General features: G+C 40.0%; 2 protein-coding genes across 2 annotated transcripts in view; one reads left to right on the top strand and one right to left on the bottom strand.

Annotated features, from left to right (window-relative positions):
• Positions 1-2,015: 2,015 nt before the first annotated feature.
• On the bottom strand, positions 2,016-2,831 carry H1-7 (H1.7 linker histone). The gene has a single exon (XM_067698690.1). It carries the CDS (start codon positions 2,829-2,831, stop codon positions 2,016-2,018), a length of 816 nt encoding a protein of 271 aa, XP_067554791.1.
• An 18,956-nt stretch (positions 2,832-21,787) lies between these two features.
• OR10AD1 (olfactory receptor family 10 subfamily AD member 1) overlaps positions 21,788-27,260 on the top strand; it is a 33,592-nt gene continuing 28,119 nt past the window's right edge. The window contains 1 exon segment of the mRNA XM_067698689.1: positions 21,788-22,030. Within this exon segment, the coding sequence (XP_067554790.1) occupies positions 21,788-22,030 (243 nt within the window).

The following is a 27,260-nucleotide window of genomic DNA, read 5'->3' as shown; positions in this document are numbered from 1 at the left end:
AGCAAAGGGTTTAGACTCTCGCAGACACTTAGTCATTTGTGAACAACAGGGATGAGATGAGTTATTCTTAGGAATTTCTTCCACAGAAGTATGGTCTAGATAATCTGGATAGCCTACCTATGAGTTAAGGTCATTTCTCATATTTCATTAGAACCACCCTAAAGCTTATCAATGAAAAATAATCTGAAATGACCATTGTTAGCTATGTAAGTTATATAAGTCTGGCACTTAATAAATTTGATAAGTTTGCTGAGTGAATGAAGTTTGCTTAAATGAAGAAATCATCATAATACAAACAGAAGCATGAAGATTCTTAGGAAATCTAGAAAACAAATTGTTGTCAGTGTCCTTCCCATCCTAACTTAGGGGAAAAGGATTTCTAATTCCAGACCATCTTGTTCTTTAGGTAAAAACATCCTGGGACTATGAAGGAGCAATACATCTGGCTATCATAAGAGCATTTGATTAATTTTGTTCTGTGTTCAATAGACAATGTTTCTCATTATCTCTTTTCAGGTGTCTATTTTCTGACCGTTTGCTTCATTCTGCCACTCACAGACAATTCAAGTGCACAATAAACCTAACTACAGCAGGGGCAGATTTCAAAGTTCAAATCATCTATTGATGAGATACACTGCAAGCATTTTGCTGTTACACTGTATAGGCTTAAAGCAGTGATTCCCATTTAAGGGTGTGAGAGTGAATATCAGCATCACTTAAGTCTGTTTGTTTTAAATACAAGTCCTGTTCCCCCTTGTAGAAGATATCAGACTTTCCTGGGGAAAGACTGGTCAGGTATACTCTAAAAAACACTGATGTTTACTTCCCTAGGCATCATTTCTGTGTCCTGTCATGGCCTATGGCCTGAGAACTACTCTCGCACTGTGCTTAAGCCCTGCTTTCAGAACCCAAAGAAATCGTACATTTGCTCCAATTTGGTATATAATGCTTAGTACATGTTGTTTTTTTAAGAAGAGCAAAGACCTAGCTATTCATTATTTAGCCTTCTCCGTCTTATATTTCTGATATGCATTCTGTATATCTTAATAGTTTCCTCTCTAGGAGCTATTACTTTCCCAGTTGATAATTCCCTTAATGCATTTTGTCAATCAAAGCATATACCATGATGTCTAAGTCCCTCTTATCATTTTGCTGACACTTAATATCACCTAAAATAATCCTAGTCCAATTCCAACTTTTTTTTACAGAGAAGGAAACCAAGACCATGAATGATTAAGTGAATAACTCAGCTAAGGTCAGAGTTGCAGAACTCTGACTAGAATCCTGGTCTCATTAAGTACTGATCCAGTGTAGTTTTCTGCTGTAGCACATTATCACTCCATCACAAATTAGTTATACTCATATTTAACTCTCTGTGATAAGCACCTACCATGTGTCAAGCCTTGTGCTAGCTTTCACACACACTGTTACTTAACTAAGGATTAACATATGAGACATATTTTCTAAGTTAAAACAATTATCAAATCAGGGCAAAAACTACCAACCCATTACAATCAATTTTGGGAGAAGGGATTTTTTCCTAAAAGGAATTTCAGGTAAGAACACTTTGGATCAGTGGGACCACTTAGCCTAAAGGCTGTCTATTCTTCTCTTGCCCCAGTGATGCCCACACTTCTCTCCTTACATGCCCGTCCCCCCAGAACTCAATATGTATTTGCTAGGGTATCTAACATTAATTCAACACTTCGTCTAATCCCATGAAGTTGCTGGCTTTCTTCTACCTGTTTTCTTTCCTTCTGAAAGGCATTTTCTTGGCTCCTGCAACAGGAACCGAATCTCAACTCCTTTTTCTCTCTTCACCCGTCATGCTTCTGCTACAGGTCTCGCCTCAATACCCACCCTTTCCCTTCCAGGTGCGGCAGAGAGGAAACAGACACAATGTGGTGGAAAGGTCTTGTAAATAGTTTTGCCCATTTCAGTGAGTATGGAGCTGCTCTCATTGGAGCCTGCGGGGAAAGGCATCTGTGCCCGGAGGAAGGGAAGTTGCTCCCGCACTATGGATTCCTGGCTGCATTCTGAGGACCTTCAGATTTAATGGAAGTCTTTGTGCGAGCAGCCCTTGGGTCACGAGTCCTCCCCCGCCTATTCGAAGCCCTGTCGGTTTTAACGGAGGTTGGCTTCTGGATGGTACATTTCACCGGCTTCTCCGGGGCCTGTTTCTTTGCTTCCCTGGGCTTCGAGCGTGGCCTCTTCTTGTCTGGGGTCCTGGGCCTGATGTCTTCCTTCTCGGTCCGTCCTCTCCCCTCGTCCACTGCCTTGGCCCTCCCTTCCTCCTTGGCTCTGGAACTCACCGGTTCCCTGGCCCTTGGCCTTAGCCTCCTCATCCTCATGTCTGCCCTCAAGCTCTGTCTCCACACTTCCTGGGCCTTCTTGGCCGCCCTGCGTCTCCCGCAGCGCCTGCGTGGGCTCCGCGTCCAGAGAAGGGTTCTCCTGGGCGAGCGGACACCCTCCTCCAAACTCTGGCGTCCCGGCTTTCTCTTCGACTTCATAATCTTCCAGACCCTGAAGCAGCCGGCGGCGTCGCTGCCGCTGACCCGGAGGAGGGTGCCCTTCACACGAGATCCGGACCCTTCGTGCAAGTGGTGGCCGCAGTTCCTGCTCACTCTGTAGCCGGCATTTCTGAGCTCCTTTTTGAGAGCTGCCAGAGTCAGCCCTTTGTGTGCAGCGATGGCTTGGAGCAACAGCTGGGACACTTTGAGCACGGAGAGCGGGCCCCGCCTCGGCGGTCCCCCGAGGACGTTTTCCGTGGTCTGCTGGGTTTTAACGTCAGCACCTTGGGATTCGCCCATGGTCTCGGCCCCCTCAGCCATGGCCCCGCTCCCACTTCCGCGGGGCCGCTGGCTTTGGACCTCACTCACCAAGGTGTGAGCTAAGGCTGAGGCTGGCTGGGCCACGTCACAAAGGCAGGTACGTCACGTCCTAGTAAGAGGGCGGCAGATTCCAACCAGGTAGCGGGTCTTTCTCACTTTGAATAGCCAATCAGACGCCACTTCCTTCTAGGTCTAAACCAATCCGGATTTTCAGAGCCTATGCAGACCTAAAGAATCACCTTCATAATGTCCAGGGTTTTGTTTCCTGCTCTTATGTTCATACTTCTCATTGATCTTGATCTCAGCTGCTTTCTGAAGGTCACTATTTTTCCTGTGGTCCTGCACGCCATCTACCCACATTCTCCAAAGTGAGAGAAGTTGCTCCCAACCATCCACAAGTAATACGATGCCTTCAGAAAGTAGGTGTAGTAGTCTATAAAACACAACCCGGCCGAGAAACTCCCACCTTTAGGTCCCACCAGATAGATACATGCAGTCATATCTCCCTGACTCTCTGCACGGTCGATTTTTTGCAAGACTATGAAACAAAGGAAGAACCCACTGTGGTCCCTCTATCCTAAACATAATTCCCACACCTAGGAAGTTCAGATGCTTCATTTAATTGGATTGGAACAATCCAGATTCCAAATAGCCTAAGAACATTGGTCTAATCATTATTCTCCGAACAGACTTTGTGCTTTTCTGCTTCTTGTCCTGATTGCCTATCCCTTCCCTGTCTAGATAAATCCTGCTCATCTTTCAAAGTCCTACTAAATGCTTCCTTCACTGAAGCCTCCTCAGACTCTTTCAGTCAAATAATTTCTCTCCTTTTAACTCCCACAATTACTTCTGCAATCCTATACTGTTTTTTCTTTATCTTAAATTAATTTGGTATTAGATGGTACAATGTGGCACAATATTTAAAAAAAGAAAAAAACCTGCACCTGGAAAATATGGATACATATCCTAGCTCTTTAATAGCCATATGACATTAATAATCCCTTAATATTTTTGAATCCTACTTGTTTATCTAAAAAAATAAAATAAAAAGGCTTAATAATCCCTTCCTACCAATATCACAGAATTATTGCAACGATTCAAAAGAGGTGATGGTAGATAACAAAGGGCTACTCAAATATAAAGCATAAAATTAGCATGAAGTTATTTTACTCTGAATGTTAATGTCTTTCCAACTAAATAAAAAGGTCCTTGAGAGTCAGACAGTCTTTGAATTTCTATGCCCCATGCTGTACCTAACACTATCCTTCATTATATATAGCAGGCATTTGATTGAGTCTGCTTAAGTTCCTTGCTGGTGAGGAGGCTTTCTCTGGATTCAGCAGGAAACTCCCAGAAAATCAGGAGAAAAGAGCAGGATGAATTTCAAAGGACTGGAAATGAAGGCAACCAAGGAAGCCAGTTGCTCAAGGACCTCTTATTCTGGACACAGTTTAGCTGGGAATAATTCAAAGAATACCTCAAATTGCAAAGCATATCATACTTTTCCAGAGAACATTCACATATAATCTGCAGTCATAGGCTAGACTGTGGCATTGTTTCTTCCAGGAATCAGAGTTCCAGGAAGTTGCTTAGACCAGTGCTTCTTAAACTTTAATGTGCACTTACTTCATAAAGTACAGATTCCAATACATTAGATCTGGGATGGATCCAGAGATTTTACCTTTCCAACAAGCTCCCAGGTAGTTCCTGGTTAAAACACAAGTGTTGGGGGGTGGGGGAGAGTAGACAATGAGAAGGGAAGTGGCAGGAGATGAGGCTGGAAAGGTGGGTTAGGGCCAAGGTGTGAAGGACAGATACAACAATAATGACACAGATGTCAGTGGTCACACAGTAGTACATGGTAGAGTTTGGATTTAAACCTAAGTCTACTTAATTCTAAGGCCTGAGCTCTTAAAACTACTATGCTAGGTTTCCTTTTCTCCAAGGTTGACCCTCCCCACCCCCTTATACATCTCCATTATAGACTAGAGGGAAGTTTATAATCACAGCTCAGAATCAAGAGTATCTATAAGCACTCACTGTACCTTCTCCCAATCTTTTAATCAGGGCAGAGTACTGTGACGCTGAGGATCTCCAGGGGCAGGGGCTAACACATCAGCACAGGGACAGTGCATCAAGGAAGAGTTGCCAGATGGAGAGGCAGAACCACATGGTGCTGATTTCTCCCATGTGTGGCTATTCTTCATGGTTGCATAGGCCAGTGGTCACAGGATGGGGCAACCATCAGAGAAAAAAAGAAACTAAAGCGTTTGCTTTGAGAATAGGAGGAAAGTCAATGAAGTCTGACCTTCAAATCAGCTGACTCCAGGTAAAAACAGGTTGGCTGCACATAATGGTATCATCACAAAAGAAAGACAAGAACCAGATCAAACAACCATGTTTATTGATACCCCTGTGATTAGAAAGGAGGCCAACTGGAAACCTTTGGGAGAGGTTGAAATCAAAGGAAAAGAAATACATGAAAAAATATCAAAAACACCTATGGCAAAAAAGAGCAAACATTTTGATTTATATATAACCATTCATTTCATATAGATTTCTGTATAAATATGCTGTAAGTAGTAGAGGAATAACCAAAAATGGGAGGTAGGAAACAAATGCCCCACCACCACTCAGCTGGCTCGGAGGGCAAGAAAGCCAGTTGACATTTTCCATAGCACCAATCCCTCCCTCTTTAGAATAAATCTACTTACTAGCCCCCATTATCTGACACCCCAAAAGGAAAAGATACTTCAGGAAAAAATGATTTCTTCAGGAAAACAGTCAGTGCAAACCAACATCATACCCCCAATCAGGAATTACCAACCCCAGCTGCAGAAATATAAGACTGAACTATCCCTTCCAATTTTAATAGTCTATGATTACAAACTAGAAGTTATCACCTAGAGAGGACAGCACCACCCTGTTGTGAGAAAGAACAATAGCTCTTAATTTCTGGAAGTCCTGGGGGCTGGAGGTGGCAGGGGGTGGGGGGAGAGGAAAAAGTATACTTGGGAATAATGTCTGGTCATAATCCTTCTGCTTCAAGTTCCAGAGCAAGATCGTTTTGTCCTTGGTTGGAAACAAGACCCTTCCTCTAGGGTAGTCATGCCTCTATGAGGTGTCTATAGAGTATCTTCGTTGATTTAGACAATAAGCAACCTTTAATTACTATACTAAATTCTAAGAACATCAAGGTTTTATTAATCTCATTCCCTCATACAGAGTTATATAACTCTAACGTCACCAAGGAAAACTCCATGTCAGAGCACAGCAAAATTTAGTAGCACACTCTGATCTAACCTCAATCTATATCTCACTGCCCTTCCCTGATCCACAGGCCTGGGGTTCCCAGGGGCTAGGTCTTTCTGACTCAGTTCTCTTGCACTGATTTATCTCTCCCCAAACTGAATGACAGAAACCTGTTCAACAATCTATTACAACTGACCTTAAACTGCTAGCTCTTTTTTTGCAAAAGTAACTTGCCATCTCATTTTGTTTTATATTCTAAAACCCTTTTCCTCTCCTGAACTATTGTGCCTTCCACTTTAATGCAAAGAACCCCACAACAGTTATCTGAGCAAATAAGCCCACTAGTCCACTCATGGCTTTCGGGAGGACTAAAGTGGTTTCACAAAAAGGAATGCAAAGATAAAATATCAAGATTCCTTAAAAGCATGGAGACAGTCTGGCAATTGGACATTCATCATTTTAATCCTCAGCCCAACTGTTCAGAAGTGAGTACAGAGAATCTAGATCCAGGTGATCTTACTGGAGGACCAGGCAAACCTCTCAGCAATTAGCCTGCAGATATGAAGATCTGGTCTCCCTAACCCCTCCCAAGAAGCTCTAAGAATACCCATCCCCACATACATAAAATCTATATCCCCCCAAAAAATGACAGCAAGAAAGAAATATGGGCTTTGGTATTACTGAAATCTAACCCAAACAAAGATATGCTATACAAATTAAGCCTTTCATCCAAGGCTTATTAATAGTTAAGTCTTTCCATGAGTCTAAAATATGGGACATCTAAGAACTGTTCTACTACAGTCAGTTACATCTCAAGCTGAAAACCCATTTCTCTGAGGATTTATACTTTCAACATGAGGCTTGGGAAATCGTAAGACACAGTCATACTGCAGCCCCCCAATAGCACTACATCCTGGGGATCATTCAATTCTGTTATCATAATTCCCAGCCATCCACCCCTTTTCAAATTCCCAGAATATTGTACAAATGAAGCCGAAGCAGAAACAGAAATTTGCAAAGTAGCAATCATTTACCATGTATATGTTAACTCCTATAGTCCGAGAATTAAAACATATCATACCTACATGCCCAATTTGATATACCAATCCCACCATGAAGAACTTTATTTCTATCCTAATCTCTAAACACCTCAAGTTCCACAAAACTGAATTCACTTATTAAAAATTGCTTTTTTTTTCCATGCTAAAGAATACAGCCAAAAGCAGGCTTTATTTGCATTCCCATTTAACAATACACATTCTTGTATTATACTGTATAACTTCCCCCAATTTTTTCTTCAAAATTCCAGTTCTAAATGTTTCAATTCAAAAAACAATTCTCGGGCTTCCCTGGTGGCGCAGTGGTTGAGAGTCCGCCTGCTGATGCAGGGGACATGGGGTCGTGCCCCGGTCCAGGAAGATCCCACATGCCGTGGAGTGGCTGGGCCCGTGAGCCATGGCCGCTGAGCCTGCGCGTCCGGAGCCTGTGCTCCACAACGGGAGAGGCCACAAGAGTGAGAGGCCCACGTACCGCAAAACAAACCAAAAAAACAATTCTCCATTTCCTGGGAAAATAATACCCATTTTTAAATTTTAACACAACTACTCTCCCATGGATTTTTGTCAGCCTTTGATCCATCTAGGGAAGAAGAGCTACTATTTATTGAAGGCCTATGGACCAGGCATTACAATTAGTTATAAATTATCACTAATTCTTTCAACAACACTGACAAGTGGATAATATTATTCACATTTACAGATGAGAAGGTAAATGGTGTATAAAAGAAAAATTTCAGAATGAGAATTCTCCACATCTCACAAGTAAACCCAACAAGGATCTCAAATTTTCCTCTTCCACCTAGGGAAGAGAAATTGCAGCACCATCTCTCTTTTCTTATATCATTTCACTAATCAAAGCTTTGAACAAGCAGTACATATTCTCCTTTTCCTACCATAATTTCTACCATACTAGCTATTCCAGTTACCAGTTTATTGCCTCTCCACCAAATTCACGCTTTGTTGTGGGATATGTGAAAATGGATCTGGGCCTTTTAAATACTTTTCCTTTTCCAGCTGACATGATGTTAAGCCTTGTCAGTAGAGGGCACTGGAGAGACACTGCAGGAGGAAAGGGTTTTTCCTCCTTTACTCAACACAAGAAAATTCCTACTGGTGAGAAATGCTGTGAATGTAATTAATGTGGAAGATGTTTCAGTACTACTCTTAACTTTCTATGCATATGGGAATACATAATGAAGGGAAACCCTAAGAGTGTAAGAACTATAGGAAGGCCTTTGGTTATCACTCATCCCTTTGGATACATATGAGAATTCACACTAGAATAGAACACTATGAACATAAGTGTGTTTTTGAGTCTTTAGCATTAGATCTGTCCCTGGAGGGCATGAGAATTCATACTGGGGACAATCCCTATAAATGTAATTGATATGGAAAGGCTTTCAGTGTAAATTCTACCTGCACTGCACACATAAGACTGGTGAGAAACTCTATGAATGCCATGATTGTGGAACAATCTCCAGGAAGCACTCATGAGAACTCACACCTGAGAAAACCCTATGCTTATAATCAATATGAAAAATCCTTCAGGAGTAGCTTTTCCCTTACTGTGTAAAACAGAACACAAAATGGAATTCACTGACTGTGGGAAAGCCTTCAGTGCTACTTCATCCCCTAGGAAACATGACAAACCACATCAGAGAAAAGCCCTATGAATGTAATCAGTAGAGAAAATCCTTCCACTGAAGTTCTTTGCTCACTGTGCATAAGAGAGTACTCAGTAGGGAGAATTCCTATGAATGCAATGAGTGTTGAAAAGCACTTATTGATCTTTCATCCCTTAGACAATCTAAGAGAATTCACACTGGACAGAAATCTTATGAATGTTACCAATGAGTAGGGGGCAATTTCTCTATCCTTAGGTAATGGATGAGCAGTCACACCATGGAGAAACACTTTGAATGTCATCAGTGTGAATGAGCCTTCTATTTTGCACAAGATAAATAACACAACAGGAATACATAAGGAATGTGTATCCCTCATCTTTTACACTGGAGAAAATTTCTTTAATGTAATTAGCAGGGCCAGGTTCTTGGGCATGTGACTAGTGCAGTCACACAGGGCTCCATGTGTGAAGTTTAATACTGAGGTTGCTATCTTAAAATTCTTAATAACTTTATTTTTGAATTTGTGTCTGGTAAGTGAAATTGTATGGGACAATTAAGCATGAGCTGGAAGCCTGGAAGCTCATGCATGGTTTTGCCTCATACCACCCCCTGCCTCTTGGGGACAAATTCTCTATATCAATATATATGAGAGTTCTGAAATTATTTTTACAGCTAAGTATTATACAAAAAGTCTCCTTTGACACTAATATACAAAAATATGCCAAAAAGAGGTGCAACTTTCTCTACAAATACTAAAAGAAATAAATACATGGACCTGTGGACCTAGGCTAGAAATCTGGATTATCTACCAATACTACAACTGCAAGACGGCTACAAACTTAACAGATTAAAGAACTAACTTTACAAAGCACTTAAACTGATTCAGAAGTTATACTATTAAAAACATAGAATTCTACTATTCATATTATGTGCTAGAGAATCATTTATCTAGCATAAACTGACACAAAACAGCACATGTTGGAAACAAATCCCACATATTTCAATCCCCACCCTCATCACCACCAGAAGTAGTTTTATCCTTCAACAACTACACTGCTCTTCTAAAACAACAGATATGATGGTCCAACACTCAAGGATAACTCCAACTTGAAATCAACCCAAAGTTTTCATATATAAAATACTTGGCAAGCTTTTCCTCTTACACTGGATTCCTGTTGGCCTATCAGATTCCACCTTTCATAGATTTCAGGAAAACCGAGATACTCTTTCTTTGCCACTCATTTCCAATTTCCCTTATTGGATGCTTGGGAAACATTCCCCTTTATAGTTCCTGTCCCACTTTCTTACATGCTTCCTCCTTCAACCATCAAAAGAGTAAAAGTTATGGTTTAAACTTATTTTTTAACTATTTTTAAAACCAATAGGGAAAAAGCCTCTAGGGTCTCTGTCAATAAAGTATGTTTAAACATTAGCAAAAAAATTAGGTTTCAAGATTAGTATCCAAAGGCCTTAATTATCCAAAAGAGGGTAAAATCACATTCATTTCATATATCAGAATTCTAAAATATGACTTTCCAGAAGAAAAGGACCAGGCTACAGATAAAATACCTAGTCTGCTGAGAACTATTATTTCGGCACTTTAAGAACTTTCAGATACAGCTGCTCCTTTTTCCTAATCTACTAGTTGCTTTTATCAAGCGATTCTTCATATGTTCCTCACCTGTGTCCTTTCGCCAGGATTCAGTTGCCTTAAGATCCTTAAGATACAGTACCAAGTCTCTTTGTGCCTGTAGCTGGATAAGGTTGAAGAAGGCACCTTGAGTCCTAAAAAATTGAAACAATATGTTAGATAAACTAATTCTGCCCTGTCTGCAGCCTCTGAACTTCAACAGTTATTTTTCTTTTCAAATAATATTTATATCCTATTTTTCTGATTCATATAGGTGCATTATTAAGAATGTGGAAAATACAAAAAGTGCTACAGATAAATAAATAAATAGGGGCTTCCCTGGTGGCGCAGTGGTTAAGAATCCGCCTGCCAATGCAGGTGACACAGGTTCAAGCCCTGGTCCAGGAAGATCCCACATGCTGCAGAGCAACTAAGCCTGTGCGCCACAACTACTGAGCCTGCGCTCTACAGCTCGCATGCCACAACTACTGAGCCCACGTGTCACAACTACTGAAGCCCGCACGCCTAGAGCCCGTGCTCCGCAACAAAAGAAGTCACCGCAATCAGAAGCCCGCGCACCGCAACGAAGAGTAGCCCCTGCTCGCCGCAACCAGAGAAAGCCTGTGCGCAGCAACGAGGACCCAATGCAGACAAAAATAAAAATAAAAAATAAATAAGTTTATAAAAATAGATAAATAAATAAGAGTATTCCTAAAGGAGCCTTAAAAATGAAAGCATCTACTCTGAAGAAGTTAGGGTAGGCCTTTTTTAGAAAGAGAAAATTAAGGACAGGGAAAGAATGCCCAAATAAATTAAGACTCCAAGGAGGACTGCTCCTCCCGTGGTCACAAAGATGTAGGGGTTTTCAATCCATAAAAGACAGGGAAATTTTCTCAAAGAAAATTTGAGAAATTTTCTCAAAAAAGTGAATCTTCCTCCTGTTCGCTTTACCCGCACTGATTACATAATGAATCTCCATCTGCCTCTTCCATTCCTTCCACAGTTGTTTATCATTTATACATTCTCAAAGGCATAAACTAGCAGTAACACTGGGAGTTAATTTTAATAACACTACTTGTCAAAACTTGCTGATGGGCAGGAGAATGAGGTAAAGAGAAAGCGTGAGTGCTCAAGGCCACTACAAGCACGCTAAATGGAGAGCCTGTAGTGGGAAAGAACATCAAAAAACCGTCAGAAAACCTCCATTAACGGGTCTTCTAAAACCCGGTTTCAAAAATTCTTAATCTTTCTCACCTCCAGAAGCGAGGGGTCACAACAGGAAGTCCTGTGAGTGATGTAGGCAGAAGGCTTGCCAGGGAGGTTGCGGGGCCCTCAGGAGCTCAGAGTAATCCACATTAAAACGATGGTTTCCAGAAAACCTCCTTCAGAGAGAGGGTAGAACCTCCCGGAGCTGCCCCGCCCACAGAGGAAGGTAACCCAGTGCCTTGAGGACCGGGAAACCATGCGCCCAATAGCAGTGAAGTCCAGTAATTAGGGCAGTGCTTCCCCCCCAGGAACCACCCCCTCCCCAAAGGTTGGGGGGGGCAGGGAAGCAAACGTTGGCCAATGAGAGCAGCTTTCCCCTGGCTCCGCCCCTGCTGTGTTCCCACCCTTTGCTCCGAGGCGGTAGGTAGGAGGCGCCTCAGAGCCTAGAACGGGAATTGTGAAGGGAATTGGTAACCGCTGGCGAAGAGCACGTGCCGAGAGGGATACCCGGAGCAAAAAAAAAGACGAACAGTTAAGGCGTGAAAAGTCTCTATTAGGGTAAGGCCAAAGAGCAAAAGGAACGCAGAGAACAAAGGTTACTTCGCTAGGCCGGGGAGAGGAACACGCTGGCCAAGTGGACAGCTCAGGAGACTCCTGAGGTGAGGAAGAGTTGCTTATCAAAGGACTAGGCTGGGCAGAGAAAAGGAAACAAGGCATTTAGTCAGAATGAATGGCGTGGGCAGAGCCAGGAGACGGCCTTTCCCCAGCGCTTAGAGATTTCTGAATAATTAACGAAAATACCCTTTCCCTTCCTGCGTTTCCTCCGCCTTTTGATGTTCTTTCCCACTACAGGCTCTCCATCTAGCGTGCTTGTAGTGGCCTTGAGCACGCAGGCTTTCTCTTTACCTCATTCTCCTGCCCATCAGCAAGTTTTGACAAGCAGTGTTATTAAAATTAACTCCCGTATTACTGCTAGTTTATGCCTTTGAGAATGTATAAATGATAAACAAGATACTTGTAAATATATATTCAGGAGAATTTCGGTTTTTTTGTCATGCTGGGAACTAATTCTCAAACTATACATATTAGAATCACTTGAAGAGCCTGTTAAAAAAACATTGCTGGGTCCTACTCCAGAAGTTTCTGGTTTAGTATATTTAGTGTTAGGCCCAAGAATTTGCATTTTGTTAGTTTTTATATAATCAACATATAGCATTATATGAGTTTCAGGTGTACAACATAGTGATTCTATATTTGTATATATTGTCTAGTTACCATATATATATATAGTTACAAAATTGTTTTTCTTATAATGAGAACTTTTAAGATCTACTCTTAGCAACTTTCAAATATGCAATACAGTATAATTAACTCTAGTCACCATGCTGTACATTACAACCCCATGACTTAGCTATTTTATAACTGGAAATTTGCACATTTTGACCCCCTTCACTTATTTCACCCACCCGCACCCCCCACTTCTGGCAACCACCAGTCTGTTCTCTGTATCTATGAGCTTGTGCTTTTTTTTTAGATTCCATAGATAAGTGAGCTCATATGGTGTTTATCTTTCTCTGTCTGAGCATAATACTTCCACATCCATGCTTGTTGTCGCAAATGGCAAGATTTCATTTCATTACTCAGCCATAAAAGGCTGAGTAATATGCCATTGTGTGTGTGTGTGTGTGTGTACACATGTACATACCTCATCTTCTTTATCCATTCACCTGTTGATGGGCACTTAGGTTGCTTCCATATCTTGCCTATTGTAAATAAAGCTGTGATGAAATTAGAGGTGCATATATCTTTTCTAATTAGTGTTTTTGTTTTCTTCAGATTAATTTCTAGGAGTGGTATTGCTGGAACATATGGTAGTTCTAGTTTTAATTTTTGAGGAACCTCCATACTGTTTTCCATAGTGGCTGCACCAATTTACAATACCAACAGCAGCACACGAGGGTTCCCTTTTCTCCATGTCCTTGCCAATACTCATTATTTCTTGTGTTTTTGGTAATAGCCACTCTGACAGGTGTGAGGTGATAGCTCATTGTGGTTTTGAGTTGTATTTCCCTGATGATTAGTGATGTTGGGCATTTTTTCTGTACCTGTTAGCCATCTTTATGTCTTAATAATTTGCATTTTTAATAAATTCCCGGCTGATGCTGTTGCTGTTCTGGGAACCACATTTTGAGAACTACTTGTCTAGCATATCTAATTGGTAAAATTTATTGAATTTCAGGCATTCTACTAAATGAGTGGTTTAGTTTACATGAAATTCTTATAAAAACTGTAACAGAGGGCTTCCCTGGTGGCGCACTGGTTGAGGGTCCGCCTGCCGTTGCAGGGGACACGGGTTCGTGCCCCGGTCCGAGAAGATCCCACCTGCCGCGGAGCGGCTGGGCCCGTGAGCCATGGCCGCTGAGCCTGCGCGTCCGGAGCCTGTGCTGCGCAACGGGAGAGGCCACAACAGTGAGAGGCCCGCGTACCGCAAAAAAACAAAACAAACAAAAAAACCAAAAAAACTGTAACAGATAGGGGTTAATATTTCTCTAACAGCAGAAGAAACCTGACTGAACATAATGACTGATATTATTCATTCTCAGAGAAGGCTACTGGAGTTTACAAAAAACACACCTCTCCACCTTCAGGCCAGCCACCAGCTTCACATTCTTCTCTGATCTAAAGAATAAACAGTCACAGAACACTATTGCCCTATGGTTTAAAATACCTGTGCAGATAAAGACAGGCATATACACTACTGGGACAGAATAGAGAGCCCAGAAATAAACCCTCCCATACACAGTCATGATTTTTTTTGTGTGTGTGCTGTACATGGGTCTCTCACTGTTGTGGCCTCTCCCGTTGCGGAGCACAGGCTCCGGACGTGCAGGCTCCAGACACACAGGCTCAGCGGCCATGGCTCACGGGCCCAGCCGCCCCGCGGCATGTGGGATCCTCCCAGACCGGGGCACGAACCCATGTCCCCTGCATCGGCAGGCGGACTCTCAGCCACTGCGCCACCAGGGAAGCCCCAGTCAAATGATTTTTGATAAGGGTGCCAAGATCATTGACTAGAGAAGGATAGTCTTTAAACAAATAGTGCCGGTAAAACTGTATATCTACATGCAAAAGAATGAAGGTGGACCTTTACCTAATACCATATACAAAAACTAATTCAAAATGGATCAAGGACCCAGATGTAAGACCTAAAATAATAAAACTCTTAGAAGAAAACATAGGACCAAAGCTTCACAACATTGGACTTGGTAATGATTTATTGGATATGACATCAAAGGCATGTAACAAAAGAAAAAATAGACAAATTGGACTTACAAAAACTTTTTAAATTTGTACGTCAAAAACCACTATCCACAGAGTAAAAAGGCAACCTACAGAATGGGACAAAATATTTTCAAATCGTATATCTGATAAAGGATTAATATCCAGAATATACAGAGAACTCCTAAAATTCAACAACAAAAAAGCGAACAGCCTGATTCAAAAATGGGCAAAGGACTTGAATAGACTTTTCTTCATAGAACATATAGGAATGGCCAATAAGCACATGAAAAGATGGTCAACATCACTAAGAATTGGGGAAATGCAAATCAAAACTGCAATGAGATACAGCCTCACACCCATTAGGGTGGCTACTGCTGAAAACAAACAAACAGAAAACAAGTGATGTGGAAAAATTGGAGCCCTTGTGCTCTGTTAGTGGGAATATAAAATGGTATAGCTGCTATGGAAAACAGTATTGTTCTTCAAAAAATTAAAAATAAAATTACCATATGATCCAGCAATTCCACTTTTGTGTATATATCCAAAAGAATTGAAAGCAGGGTCTCAAAGAGATAGTTGTATACCCGTGTTCATAGCAGCATTATTCATAATAGCTAAAACATGGAAGCAATCCAAATGTTCATTGATAATAAATGGATAAGCAAAATGTGGTATATATATCTAATGAATATTTTTCACCCATAAACAGGAAGGCAATTCTGACATATGCTGCAACATGGATGAACCTTGAGGACATTATGCTAAATGGAATAAGCCAGTAACAAAAAGACAAATACCATATGATTCCGCTTATTTGAGGTACTTATTAGAGTTGTCAAAATCATAGACAGAAAGTAGAATGGTGGTTGCCAGGGGTGAGTGGGAGGGGAGAATGGGGAGTTATTGTTTATAGGTATAGAGTTTCAGTTTTACAAGATGAAAAAGTTATGGGGTTGGATGGTGGCGATGGCTGCACAGTAATGTGAATGAATGTATATATAATACCACTCAACTGTACACTTAAAAATGGTTAAGATGGTAAACTTTATGTTATGTATATTTTAACACAGTAAAAAACATTTGTTTACATACCTTTGCTGAACTGTGTTCCCTAGGAGAGTAGCTTTGGGCAAATTATTTCACCTCTCCAAGCCTAGGTATCCTCAAAATGGGCAGGTTGACTACAGCAGTGAGACCATCAGGAACCCTAACTTGTTACTATTTTTCCTCCTTGAGTCTCATGCTTTGAAAGATTCTGTCTTGTAAGGTACATACCATATTTATTAAGAAACTGTTTTCTATTTCTTATTAATTAAAGAAATTTTTGTTTCTGATTAGCATAAGATAAACATGATTGCCACCCTGAGTTGCTATGTCAGTCAAAACCAAAAAACAAGGTTTGATTTAGCATGCACAGACTTAGGTAGCTATGTGATTTCTATGAGAACATTTGAAATATTGAAAATTGTTTATGAATTCCTACAGATTTGGAGACCACAGGCTTGACATCCCAGAAATGTTTGATTTTCAAGGTTATTCTTCCTAATACTATGATTCTCTGAAGGTCTGGCTTCCTATAGGCTTAGTGCTGACATAAGGTGATGGAAACTTGTACTACATCAATTATAATTGGCTTGACCAAGGCTTGAGTCTGTAGGATAATTCCATAGATATCTCTGTTTCTTTACTTTGGCCCAGAGATGAAATAGGAATGAGAAGTGAAAATGGAGTTCAGAAAAATGAAATTCAGTTTATATCAACACATTGCTTGGGATCTGGAGCCCAGTTCCAAGAGTCAGAGCACAAACTTCAGCCACAAAGCCTGGCTTGCACTGTTGTCATGCTTGAAAGCATAGACTTTGGAGTTGGGCCGACTTGGGTTTGAATCATAGCTCTGTCACTTATTTGCTGTGTGACCTTGGGGAAGGGACTTAAACCCTCTCAATTTCATCTACAAAATGTAGATATTTTGAGGAATAAATAAGGCTAATATTTCTAGAGCGCTCAGTGCTTTATAGACAGTGTTGTTATCATTTAAGAAAGCAAATACAGTAGTCTTTTACCTTAGCTCTTAATATCCTCCGTCTCATTCAACATGTGGAAATCATAAATTCTCCTCTACTTTGAGACCAGTTTCAAAATATACCTCTTCATGAAGTTGTTCTGATTTCCCTCAATATAATATAACCTTTGCTTCTGCTTAAAATTCAAGCATTTTGTGCCTCATTAGTGTGCTCCTTTTGTCCCTCAGTAGATTATAAGCTCCTTGGCACAAATACTTCCTAGAACCTAACACATTACCTTGCATATAATATAGGGTCAATACATGTCTAGTGGAATTTATCACCAGTTACTTTTATATTTATGCTGTCTACGCTCTTCAGCCAAAAGCTACAGGAACACCTGCAGTTAAATTAGTTGAATCTATTACTCATTGTAGCAAGGTGGAACACACACCATGGGAAGCTGTGTGGTGTCTCAGTAAGAGGATGTTAGCAAAAACTTATTCTGGGATTTTGACTTTGATAATTTTGGGGACAGTCTAAGGAAGCGGACATTCTAGATTTGGTGGTGTCAAAAAGCAGGGACAACACTATGATTGGATATATCAATAAATTTTATCTATAGGGAGAGGAAACTAGAGCAAAGGTAAAGCTATAATGGTAAAGAAGAAGCAATCATTCATTTAGGTGACAGGGAAATATTTGGTATTTTGTGGGGTTGTTGAATAATCTTATCTGAAGTGGATGTTCTTGTGAGATTGTTTATGTCCAGGGACAACATAGCCTAGCTGTATCAAATCGGTTCCTGGATATTAAGGGTAGTTTTTTTTTTCTTTCTCACCACATTTCACTTATAAAAACCTCATTTGATGTTTCTAATTCAAAAATTATAAAAGGTAGTTTTGCTTTGCTCTTGTTGTTGAACTCTAAAATTTAGGCTATCACAAATAAGTGTTGGAGGACTCTCTAATTGGTCTTGGAACTAAGAAAAATTTTTCCTTTTGGGAACTTTCCTCTCCCCTCAAAAGTTTTGCATTTTGAGCAGTATAAGAACTCCTTGATATACATGTAGATAGAAATATTTTATTACCCTTGATTAATTAACCATGATCATAACATAAAGGTTTTAAAGTGACCTTGGAGTCAGGCCATCTAGGTTTATTTCTCAACTCTGACACTTGCTGGCTTTGTGATTTTTAGAAAGTTGTTTAATTTCTCTGTTCGTCAGGTTTCCTTATCTATAAAATAGGTTTAATAATACCTATGAGACATTGTTGGAAGGATTATATAAGATAACTCATGAACTCTACTAGAAAATAAGCCCAGTGAAAGCAAGAATCTTGTCCAAGTTGTTAACCACCCTATTCTCACTAGCACAGTGCCTACTAGCACATACCAGGTGCTCAATAAATATTGGTTAAATGATTGAATGTAAAGCACTTATCATGGCCTTACAACATATTTAGCATTCAAAACTGTTGGTTATTATATTTATTGTTATCACTATTATTATTCTCATAAGGATATGAGAATATCCTTTTACCCAAATGAAATTACCCATTCATCTCATTCTCTAGAGCTATACCAGCAATGTAGGTATAATACTGTTTGGATCCAGTCATATTACAGCAGCTGTACTTTGCTTATATCTTTTAATTGGGTCTAAACTTTTGATTATGCTCATAAGCTTTCTACCATCAAGTTTAACCTGCCATCACAGTGTTATATAGTGAACTCCTTCAGCAAACCCACTGAAGCCCTTATTCTTACCCCTCTCTATAAAACCATTTCAAAGTCTATGTGGCAGTTTCACTTGGAGCCTGACCCTTACCACACCATAACCCTGAAATATGTGTGAGCCCTGCTCTTACGCCTCTTTACCAGTTGAACGTCCTTAGACTTGCTTCTTGGTTACATTTTCTATTCTCTTCTTATTTATGGTGGAATTACTTCCATAAGCTCAGATGATATCTGCAACCGTGGGATATACTTTTGTCAAAATTTTAAAAGGCCTGGAGTTTGATCATATTCTTCTCCAAGTTCTGTGTTAATTATTAAATAATGGCTCATGGTGAGAGGAAATGATATATTTGGTTTTGAGCATTTTGCATTTGAGTTAATAAAAGGAGATATTCCAGAAGGAAGTGAAAATATGAAAATTAAGCTTCAGTGAAAGTTAAGCATATAGAAACAGTTTTAAATATTTTATCATGAATAGATTTATATCCTATTAGTATATTACAAATTTTTCCCTAACTTCATTCCTGAAATCTCACCCAGTCCTTGACCCTATTTGGCAAAGCTCAGAATTGGAATAAAGCCAAGGATTTGGGTAAGGCTCAGTGATAAAAATAATAGGGCCTGATGCTTGGTAATTAAAAATAACAAAAGCTTTATAAAGCAGTATTAACATGTCACCAGGGTCACTAAATCGGTTTGGAACATGGCAGCACCTGTGCATAAGAGCAACCAGATTTTAAAATGGGTCATGGAGTCTAGGTACTTTTGGAAAATCTTGTTTTTCCTTGTGAACTCTTCTCTGCATAGGGACTATTTTTTGACAATCATTTAGCCAGTCCAGCTAGTCTGGATTAGTACTTGCTGACGTGTTGTAGGCTGCTACATTTTTTAAATGTTCCTATTCATTTCTAAAAGAAATGCATACTAATTAATCACAGTTTGGAAATACTGAAAATTAGAAAGAAGGGGAAAAATTTCCCATAGCCCCGCCATCTAAATATACTATTTGTATTTAGGAGTATTTCTTAAATCTTTTTTTTTTCCTTTGGAAATTTTTTTAAAAATAGAATCATACTGATGTATAACTATGAGTGCTGCTTTCCTTATTAAATGTTATGTCATAATTGTGTTCCTATGTTGCTACTTAGAGCCATAAATATTGACTTTCAAGTGTTTTTTTTTAAATTAAATAACAGAAAGTTAAATAAGATCAAACTTAAACTACTGTGAATTATTCCTTTTTGCCAGTTATTTAGGTTTTCCAGTTTTTACTATTATAAACATGCTACAATAAATATCCTTTTATATTCCTCTTTGTGTACATGTGCATATAATTCTCTAGGAGAGATTTCAAGAAATGGAATTCCTGGTTGAAAGGTACTTGCGTATAATATTTTGGTAGATATTGTCAAATTGCCATCCAAAAAGCCTGGACCAATTTAAATTAACACCAACAGTGTTTTACTGTTTTAATTTGCATTTTCCTATTGGTGCAGTTGAGCATCTTTTCATGTGTTTAATTATTCATTTTTATTTTTTCTTTTGTGAATTATTGTTCTTATACTTCCCTAATGTTTTATTGTGTTGTCTATTGTTTTGTTATTGACTTCTACGAGAAACAAAAATGGCAGGTGTCAGATAGAAGGAGCTAGCCTGCACCTAGTACCTAGGCCCAGGCGTTCCCTACTTAATATAAACAACTATAGAAAATAACCAATGTCAGACAAAGTTATTCTGTGATTCCAATGGAGCAGGACAACAATACAACCGTTCTGAAATTATCTGAGCACAGATAAAAACAAGAACACTGTACAAATCACAAAAAATGACCAAACATCCCCTTCTCCCAGGGAACAGGAGGGCCTGCTGCTGCCTTACCAATTACGGCTTCAGCTCCATTCGGTTTCTCTCACATCCTAGATAAAAATTAAGATATCCAATCATAGAATTGCCCCGATTTCTGAAAGACTCTCCGCAAATGTAACACAAGCCCAAATCACAAAACAATCCCCTCTTAACCCCATCTTACGGAAATGTCCCCCTTGTTGCCCATGGTGTGCAGCCTTCCTTGCTGTAGTATTAGACTCAACTCTGCTTGCCTACTGTTGTGTTTCCTGGTACTTTTGGCTGGTGGGCACAAACATCTGGATGTTGATTGCTCTCGTGCATGACACAGATATTTTTTTCCTTGTCTGTCTCTTGTCTCTTAACCTTGTTTATGGTATCTTCTGTTATTGATAAGTTTCTAATTTTATGTTGTCAGTTTTTTAAATTAACTTTTATTGGAGCATAGTTGCTTTACAATGTTGTGTTAGTTTCTACTGTACAGCAAAATGAATCAGCTATACATATACATATATCCCCCTTTTTTTTGGATTTCCTTCCCATTTTGGTCACCACATTGCATTAAGTAGAGTTCCTTGTGCTATACAGTATGTTCTATGTTGTCAGTTTTATCAGTCTTCTCCTTGATGACTTCTTAGTTTTGTGACTTGTTTCCCTGCCTTAGATCATAGAAAGAGTATTAGTATCCTATATTTTCTTTTAATACTTTTACTTTATTTTTTTTTAATGTTTAGCTCTTTAATCATCTGGACTTCAATTTCTTTTTTGGACTTTAATTTTGTGTACAGATAATGAGGATTGAAGTTCTTTACAAATATAGGTCACTTCAGAACTTAATTCACATCCATCACTTTCTCTGGACGGCTTTCTTTACTCTCTCCCCCTCCATTTTAATGGTGGTTAGGAATCTTTGCCTTTTGTTCCCATACCACACGTCACAACAATCATCACTTCTGTCTTAGAATAGTTTGCAGGAGAGCAAGGGCAGCACTTTATTTATTGTTTTACCTCCGTGTCTAATGTGTTGCCAACATAGGAGTTTAATAAATATTTATCGATTGACTGTCATCTTTACTTCGTCTCCTAGAGAACAAGGGCCAGATCTTATTTGATGGGCCTCTACCAGTGTTTGTTGATCTGAGAATGAAAGAAAAGAGAAATTTTTGTCCCTGGGCTATTTATGTTGTCTTGGTAACGGGGCGGACCTTTCAGGCCTGCAACTGCACTTGTGCATTACAATTGGATAAAAAATTGACTGCTTATCTCATTCTTGTTAACAATTTTCTCCCCACCTACTACACTTAAAACTAAAATTATGCAAGCTGCAGGAATAATTTCCATGAAGATTCGCCAAAGCCCCTTTTGTGGGGCTTTGGCTCCTCCTTCTTGTCTTAAGGCTGAGGGGACGCACGCAGCGGACTCCCGTCCTCAAAGGACGACGGGCATCGAAAAGAGGGACGATGTGGGGTCCCGGGACTACCAAATGAGGTGGAGAAAGACTGGGCGCCTGGAGTGGGTGAAAGCCAAAAGCTCCGGTCTTGTTGCTCACCCCTTTCCGGTACTCTGAAGGCTGGGTGGGTCTAACTTGTCAATACTCCAATCGCGGGGTTGGGGGAGATAGGGGGCGGAGGAGAATCTGGTGCTAATGGTCAGAGCATGCGCGCCCCCTCAAAAAGCTGTTCTGAGACCACAAGCGGAGCGGTGGTTTCTGGGAAATGTAGTCTCAGAGCCTCCTGTATCCTGAGGCTGATGTGGAGCCTGAGAGGCCGCTAAGCCTCAAGATGATGTCGTGGTCATTTGCCTCTGAAGGAAAAAGGCTGTTGTGCTCCTTATTAATGAGACAGAGAAGAATAAGAAATAGGTAGAAAGATAGCTATAGACAATCTGGAGTAGAATTTGACAGCCTCCTAAGTTTCACCCTCCTGAACAGGCCCTACTCTCCTTCAGTCTCTTGCCTTGGAACCGCGGAGTGTTCCAGAATCTGACTAGGACTTTTATTTTGTTCACCCAAGCATTAGGTGTGGAAGTGAGGATGTGTTTAGTTTTTGTTTCTCCCCGAGCGTGCCAATTGGAAAGCCCCAAATATGTGAATATGCTCAGCACAGTGCTTGGCACAAAAAAACTAGTAGATATTGGTGTTTGTTTGTACCCTAACATGGTAAAGGGCTCTGGGAATAAAAGTATTACCCATTATGGGTTAGGAACTTGGAAGGGAGCAATATATGGTGTGGGTCAGAGGCTCCATGGATCTGCCCTTGTCCATTGCTTGACTACTTACAGTAGGTCTTGGCCAGCTCTCTCATTTCACAGAAGACAAAACAGAGATAAAAGGCCCCGCCCAGGGTTCCACCACTGTATAGCAAAAACATTGAAACTAGTACCCAGGGCTCTCCCTCCAATGACTTAGCTCTAAGTGAGCCAATGAAGTATGGAAATCAGCTTCTCACACCTCCGGGGGTGCATAAAGGCCAGGCAGGCAGTGTCAGGGAAAGGTAATGTTAGAATCTGGGTTTTCTGCCTAGACAAATGGAAGCCTCCTGCTCTTAGGGAATATGTTGTGTAGCTTGGCTCTACAAAGAGAGCTTACCCTTCCTTTGAGCTTCAGGACAGGAGGATTAACTGTTTGAATCCCCAGTGACAAGGAACTTGGGACACATGAAATTAGTAAAGTGGACATATTCAGTTGTATCACACAGTCCGGCCTAAGCTAGATTATCCTTTCCATTTCATGTCTCTTCCTCCTCTTAATGATTCTTATCAATTCTAAACTAACCTCTGAAATGATGGGTTTAGAGGGTTTCATTCTTTCTTTCCTAGATAACTTTAGAAATTGAATTTCTAATTGAGTGATGACCCCCAACATGGAAAATGGAAAGAACAGAGGCCTTGGTCCTAGAAAAGCCTAGATTCAAATCGCAGCTCTATCATTAAATCTGACATAATCAAGTTACTTCTCTGAGTTTTCTCATCTACTAAATGGGGATACGAATACTTCATAAGGCTGTGGTAGATAGTCTTGAAAAAAACCCTCACAAATGAGATTTTTATCAGAGTAAAGCACTAACACATGGTAGAAAGCACACTGGTTTTAAGAGTTTTGAACTTGGCTTCTCTCTGGTCCCCAAATGTCCGTGAATTATAGTTGAAGAACTAGAAAAGCAGGATACACAAATAAACGCTTTTAGAGGAAATCCTGGAAGAAGATCTTTCTCCCTGAGGGAACAGTGTATGACAGAAATTTGGAATGCTATCACATAGACTGAGATAGTGTTTAATTTCCATATAGCTCCTGTATTCACAGGGCTGCACTTCTGAAGCCTGTATCTCTTTTCACCTGGGAATAAAGGAGACCTAAGGAGGCCAAAGACCTGTATGCAGAAAACTATAAGATACTGATGAAAGAAATCAAAGGTGATACAAACAGATGGAGAGATATACCATGTTCTTGGATTGGAAGAATAAATATTGTGAAAATGAATATACTACCCAAAGCAATCTACAGATTCAATGCAATTCCTATCAAATTACCAATGGCAGTTTTCACACAACTAGAACAGAAAATGTTACAATTTGTATGGAAACACAAAAGACCCCAGATAGCCAAAGCAATCTTGAGAAAGAAAAACAGACCTGGAGGAATCAGTCTCCTTAACTTCAGACTATATTACAAAGCGACAGTAATCAAGACAGTATGGTACTGGCACAAAAACAGAAATATAGACCAATGGAACAGGATAGAAAGCCCAGAGATAAACACATGCACCTATGGTCAACTAATCTGTGACAAAGGAGGCAAGGATATACAATGGAGAAAAGACAGTATCTTCAATAAGTGGTGCTGGGAAAACTGGACAGCTACATGTAAACGAATGAAATTAGAACACTACCTAACACCATACACAAAAATAAACTCAAAATGGATTAAAGACCTAAATGTAATACCAGACACGATAAAACTCTTAGAGGAAAACATAGGCAGAACACTCTTTGACATAAATCACAGCAGATCCTTTTTGACCCACCTCCTAGAGTAATGAAAACAAAACCAAAAATAAACTAATGAGACCTAATGAAACTTAAAAGCTTTTGCACAGTAAAGGAAACCATAAACAAGACGAAAAGACAACCCTCAGAATGGGAGAAAATATTTGCAAATGAAGCAACGGACAAAGGATTAATCTACAAAATATACAAATAGCCCATACAACTCAATATTACAAAAGCAAACAACCCAATCAAAAAATGGGTAGAAGACCAAAATGGACATTTCTCCAAAGAAGACATACAGATGGCCAAGAGGCACATGAAAAGCTGCTCAACATCACTAATTATTAGAGAAATACAAATCAAAACTACAATGAGGTATCACCTCACACTGGTTAGAATGGCCATCATTTAAAAAATCTACAAACAATAAATGCTGGAGAGGGTGTGGAGAAAAGGGAACCCTCTTGCACTGTTGGTGGGAATGTAAATTGATACAGCCACTATGGAGAATAGTATGGAAATTCCTTTAAAAACTAAAAATAGAACTACCATATGACCCAGCAGAAAACCATAATTCAAAAAGACACATACACCCCAATGTTCATAGCAGCACTATTTACAATATCCAGGACATGGAAGCAACCTAAATGTCCATCAACAGAGGAATGGATAAAGAAGATGAGGTACATATATACAATGGAATATTACTCAGTCATAAAAAGGAAAGAAATAGTGCCATTTGCAGAGACGTGGATAGACGTAGAGACTGTCATACAGAGTGACATAAGACAGAAAGAGAAAAACAAATATAATATCGCTTGTATGTGGAATTTAGAAAATGGTACAGATGAACTTATTTGCAAAGCAGAAATAGAGACATACAAGTAGAGAACAAATGTATGGACACCACGGTGGGAGGGGGGTGGGATGAACTGGGAGATTGGGATTGACATATATACACTGTTGATACTATGTATAAAATAGATAACTAATGAGAACCCACTGTATAGCTCAGGGAGCTCTTTTCAGTGCTCTGTGCTGACCTAAATGGGAAGGAAATCCAAAAAGGAGAGGATACATTTATATATATAGCCGATTCACTGTGCTGTACAGTAGAAACTAACACAACATTGTAAAGAAACTATACTCCAAAAAAATTAATTTAAAAAAATAATAATTAAAAAAAAAGAAGCTGGCTTCCCCCTGGCCTGAAGTTGTTCTCTGAGCTAGGTAATGCCTTTAGGACCAGGCATTGGAGCCAGAAGGGTACCTGCAGTGAAACTCAGGAACATTGCCCCCATGGAATCAGAAGTTCAGCCTAAGTGGGATCTCTTTTGGCCCTAATATTTTCTGCCATGGCTTCTTTGGATTAGTTCTGACCTCATTCTGGCAGCTATGCCTTGAGTTCAGGTCAGAACCACACCAAGGAACAATTCTGCCCAAGAATATCTAGTCCTGGGTTCAGTAGCAGCATCCAAAATGTGGTGAAGAATTTGTGACCATGACATAAGAGAAAACTTGCAGAAAGAGTCCTGGAAGCTCACACAGTAGATGAAATGGGGTACTCGTATTAAGGGGGGGTGTGGGGCTAGAAGGGCAGAGTTGGAGAAAAGGAATGGAGCTCATTGCCTCTTTGTTTTCTGTAAGGACACATACAAATACAGTATGAAGAATACTTGTAAATGTTTTTGAGAATTTTCTCCCAGAAAGGAAAACAATGAACAGAGAGGAAGGAGTTTATGTTTGGGCCAGTACCCTTCCTTCATGTTACGAAGATTTATATTTCTTTTGGGCCCCTAATCTTTTGAGAGAAGAGGTTAGTGATTCTTTCCTGAGGCCCATTAGCCCCCAGTATTGACTTGTTTCTTTGCTTGAAGTTATTAAATATTGAAGCACAGCAGAGGTCATTATAGGTATGAATGAAACTAGAGGGCAACAGAGTAGAGTAGTGACTGGAAGGTCCTGCTAACTCTCAGTAGATCCTAGCTCAAGCTTTAGGCCAGAAGTTTTTGGAAATTTCTTTATTCTCCTTAACAACCCCTGAAAACAGGACTTTATTTTCTGTTTTCCCTTCTCTTATTCTATGCAAAAGTCAGGCCACTTTTTTCAAGAAGCCTCAATCCTGAATGCTACAGCAAACAAGGAATGGTGTTCAGGTCACAATCCAGAAATAGGATCAGAGAGTTCTTTTGGTGGAGTTAGCATCACTGAGTTCCCCAGTAGCGAAAACTGTACCATAACCTGAAGAAGAAGAGGAGTCACAACATCTGTATCCCAGATTAGAGGAAGAGGGAAGGCCTAGGTAAGTGAGTGGAAGTTTCAGAAGTTTAAGCCCGATATGGACTCACGGGACAGAGAACTGTTTATGACCTCTATCCTTTGTCCCCACCCAAAACTTTTTAATCTCACTTTCTGAGAAGCATATTCAGATTGGGACCAACCAAACTAACTTTCTAGAATCAATTTTATGGAGAGTGGATCTAGATTTCAAATTAATGATAAAAAAAAACTACATTTCAGTTTTCATTTTCTTAGGGTCGCTAGTAGTAGTACCTTTGGGGAGATAGACCCTCTTGTAATGAAAAAAAATCAAAATATTGCTTTTTTCTAATTACTTTCTTTTATGGATCATCCACCTTCCTAGTTTCCCTCTCTTCCTACTGACAGTAATACTAGGCTGGAATATGGCATCCCTAGTTTTCTTACAGTCAGGTCCTCAGTTTTTCTCTGTTCTTAATTGAGAAGATGACAGACTAAGTTAATGATTCCAAAATCATAGTGCTGGGAAATGGGGACTGCAA

Source organism: Pseudorca crassidens, chromosome 11, assembly GCF_039906515.1.
Source record: "Pseudorca crassidens isolate mPseCra1 chromosome 11, mPseCra1.hap1, whole genome shotgun sequence".
NCBI lineage: Eukaryota > Metazoa > Chordata > Mammalia > Artiodactyla > Delphinidae > Pseudorca > Pseudorca crassidens.
This window is presented reverse-complemented; position numbering and strand designations above follow the sequence as displayed.

Bases quoted from the DNA above. Each gene is read 5' to 3' on its own strand.
- H1-7 (XM_067698690.1), bottom strand. From the start codon at position 2,831: ATGGCTGAGGGGGCCGAGACCATGGGCGAATCCCAAGGTGCTGACGTT.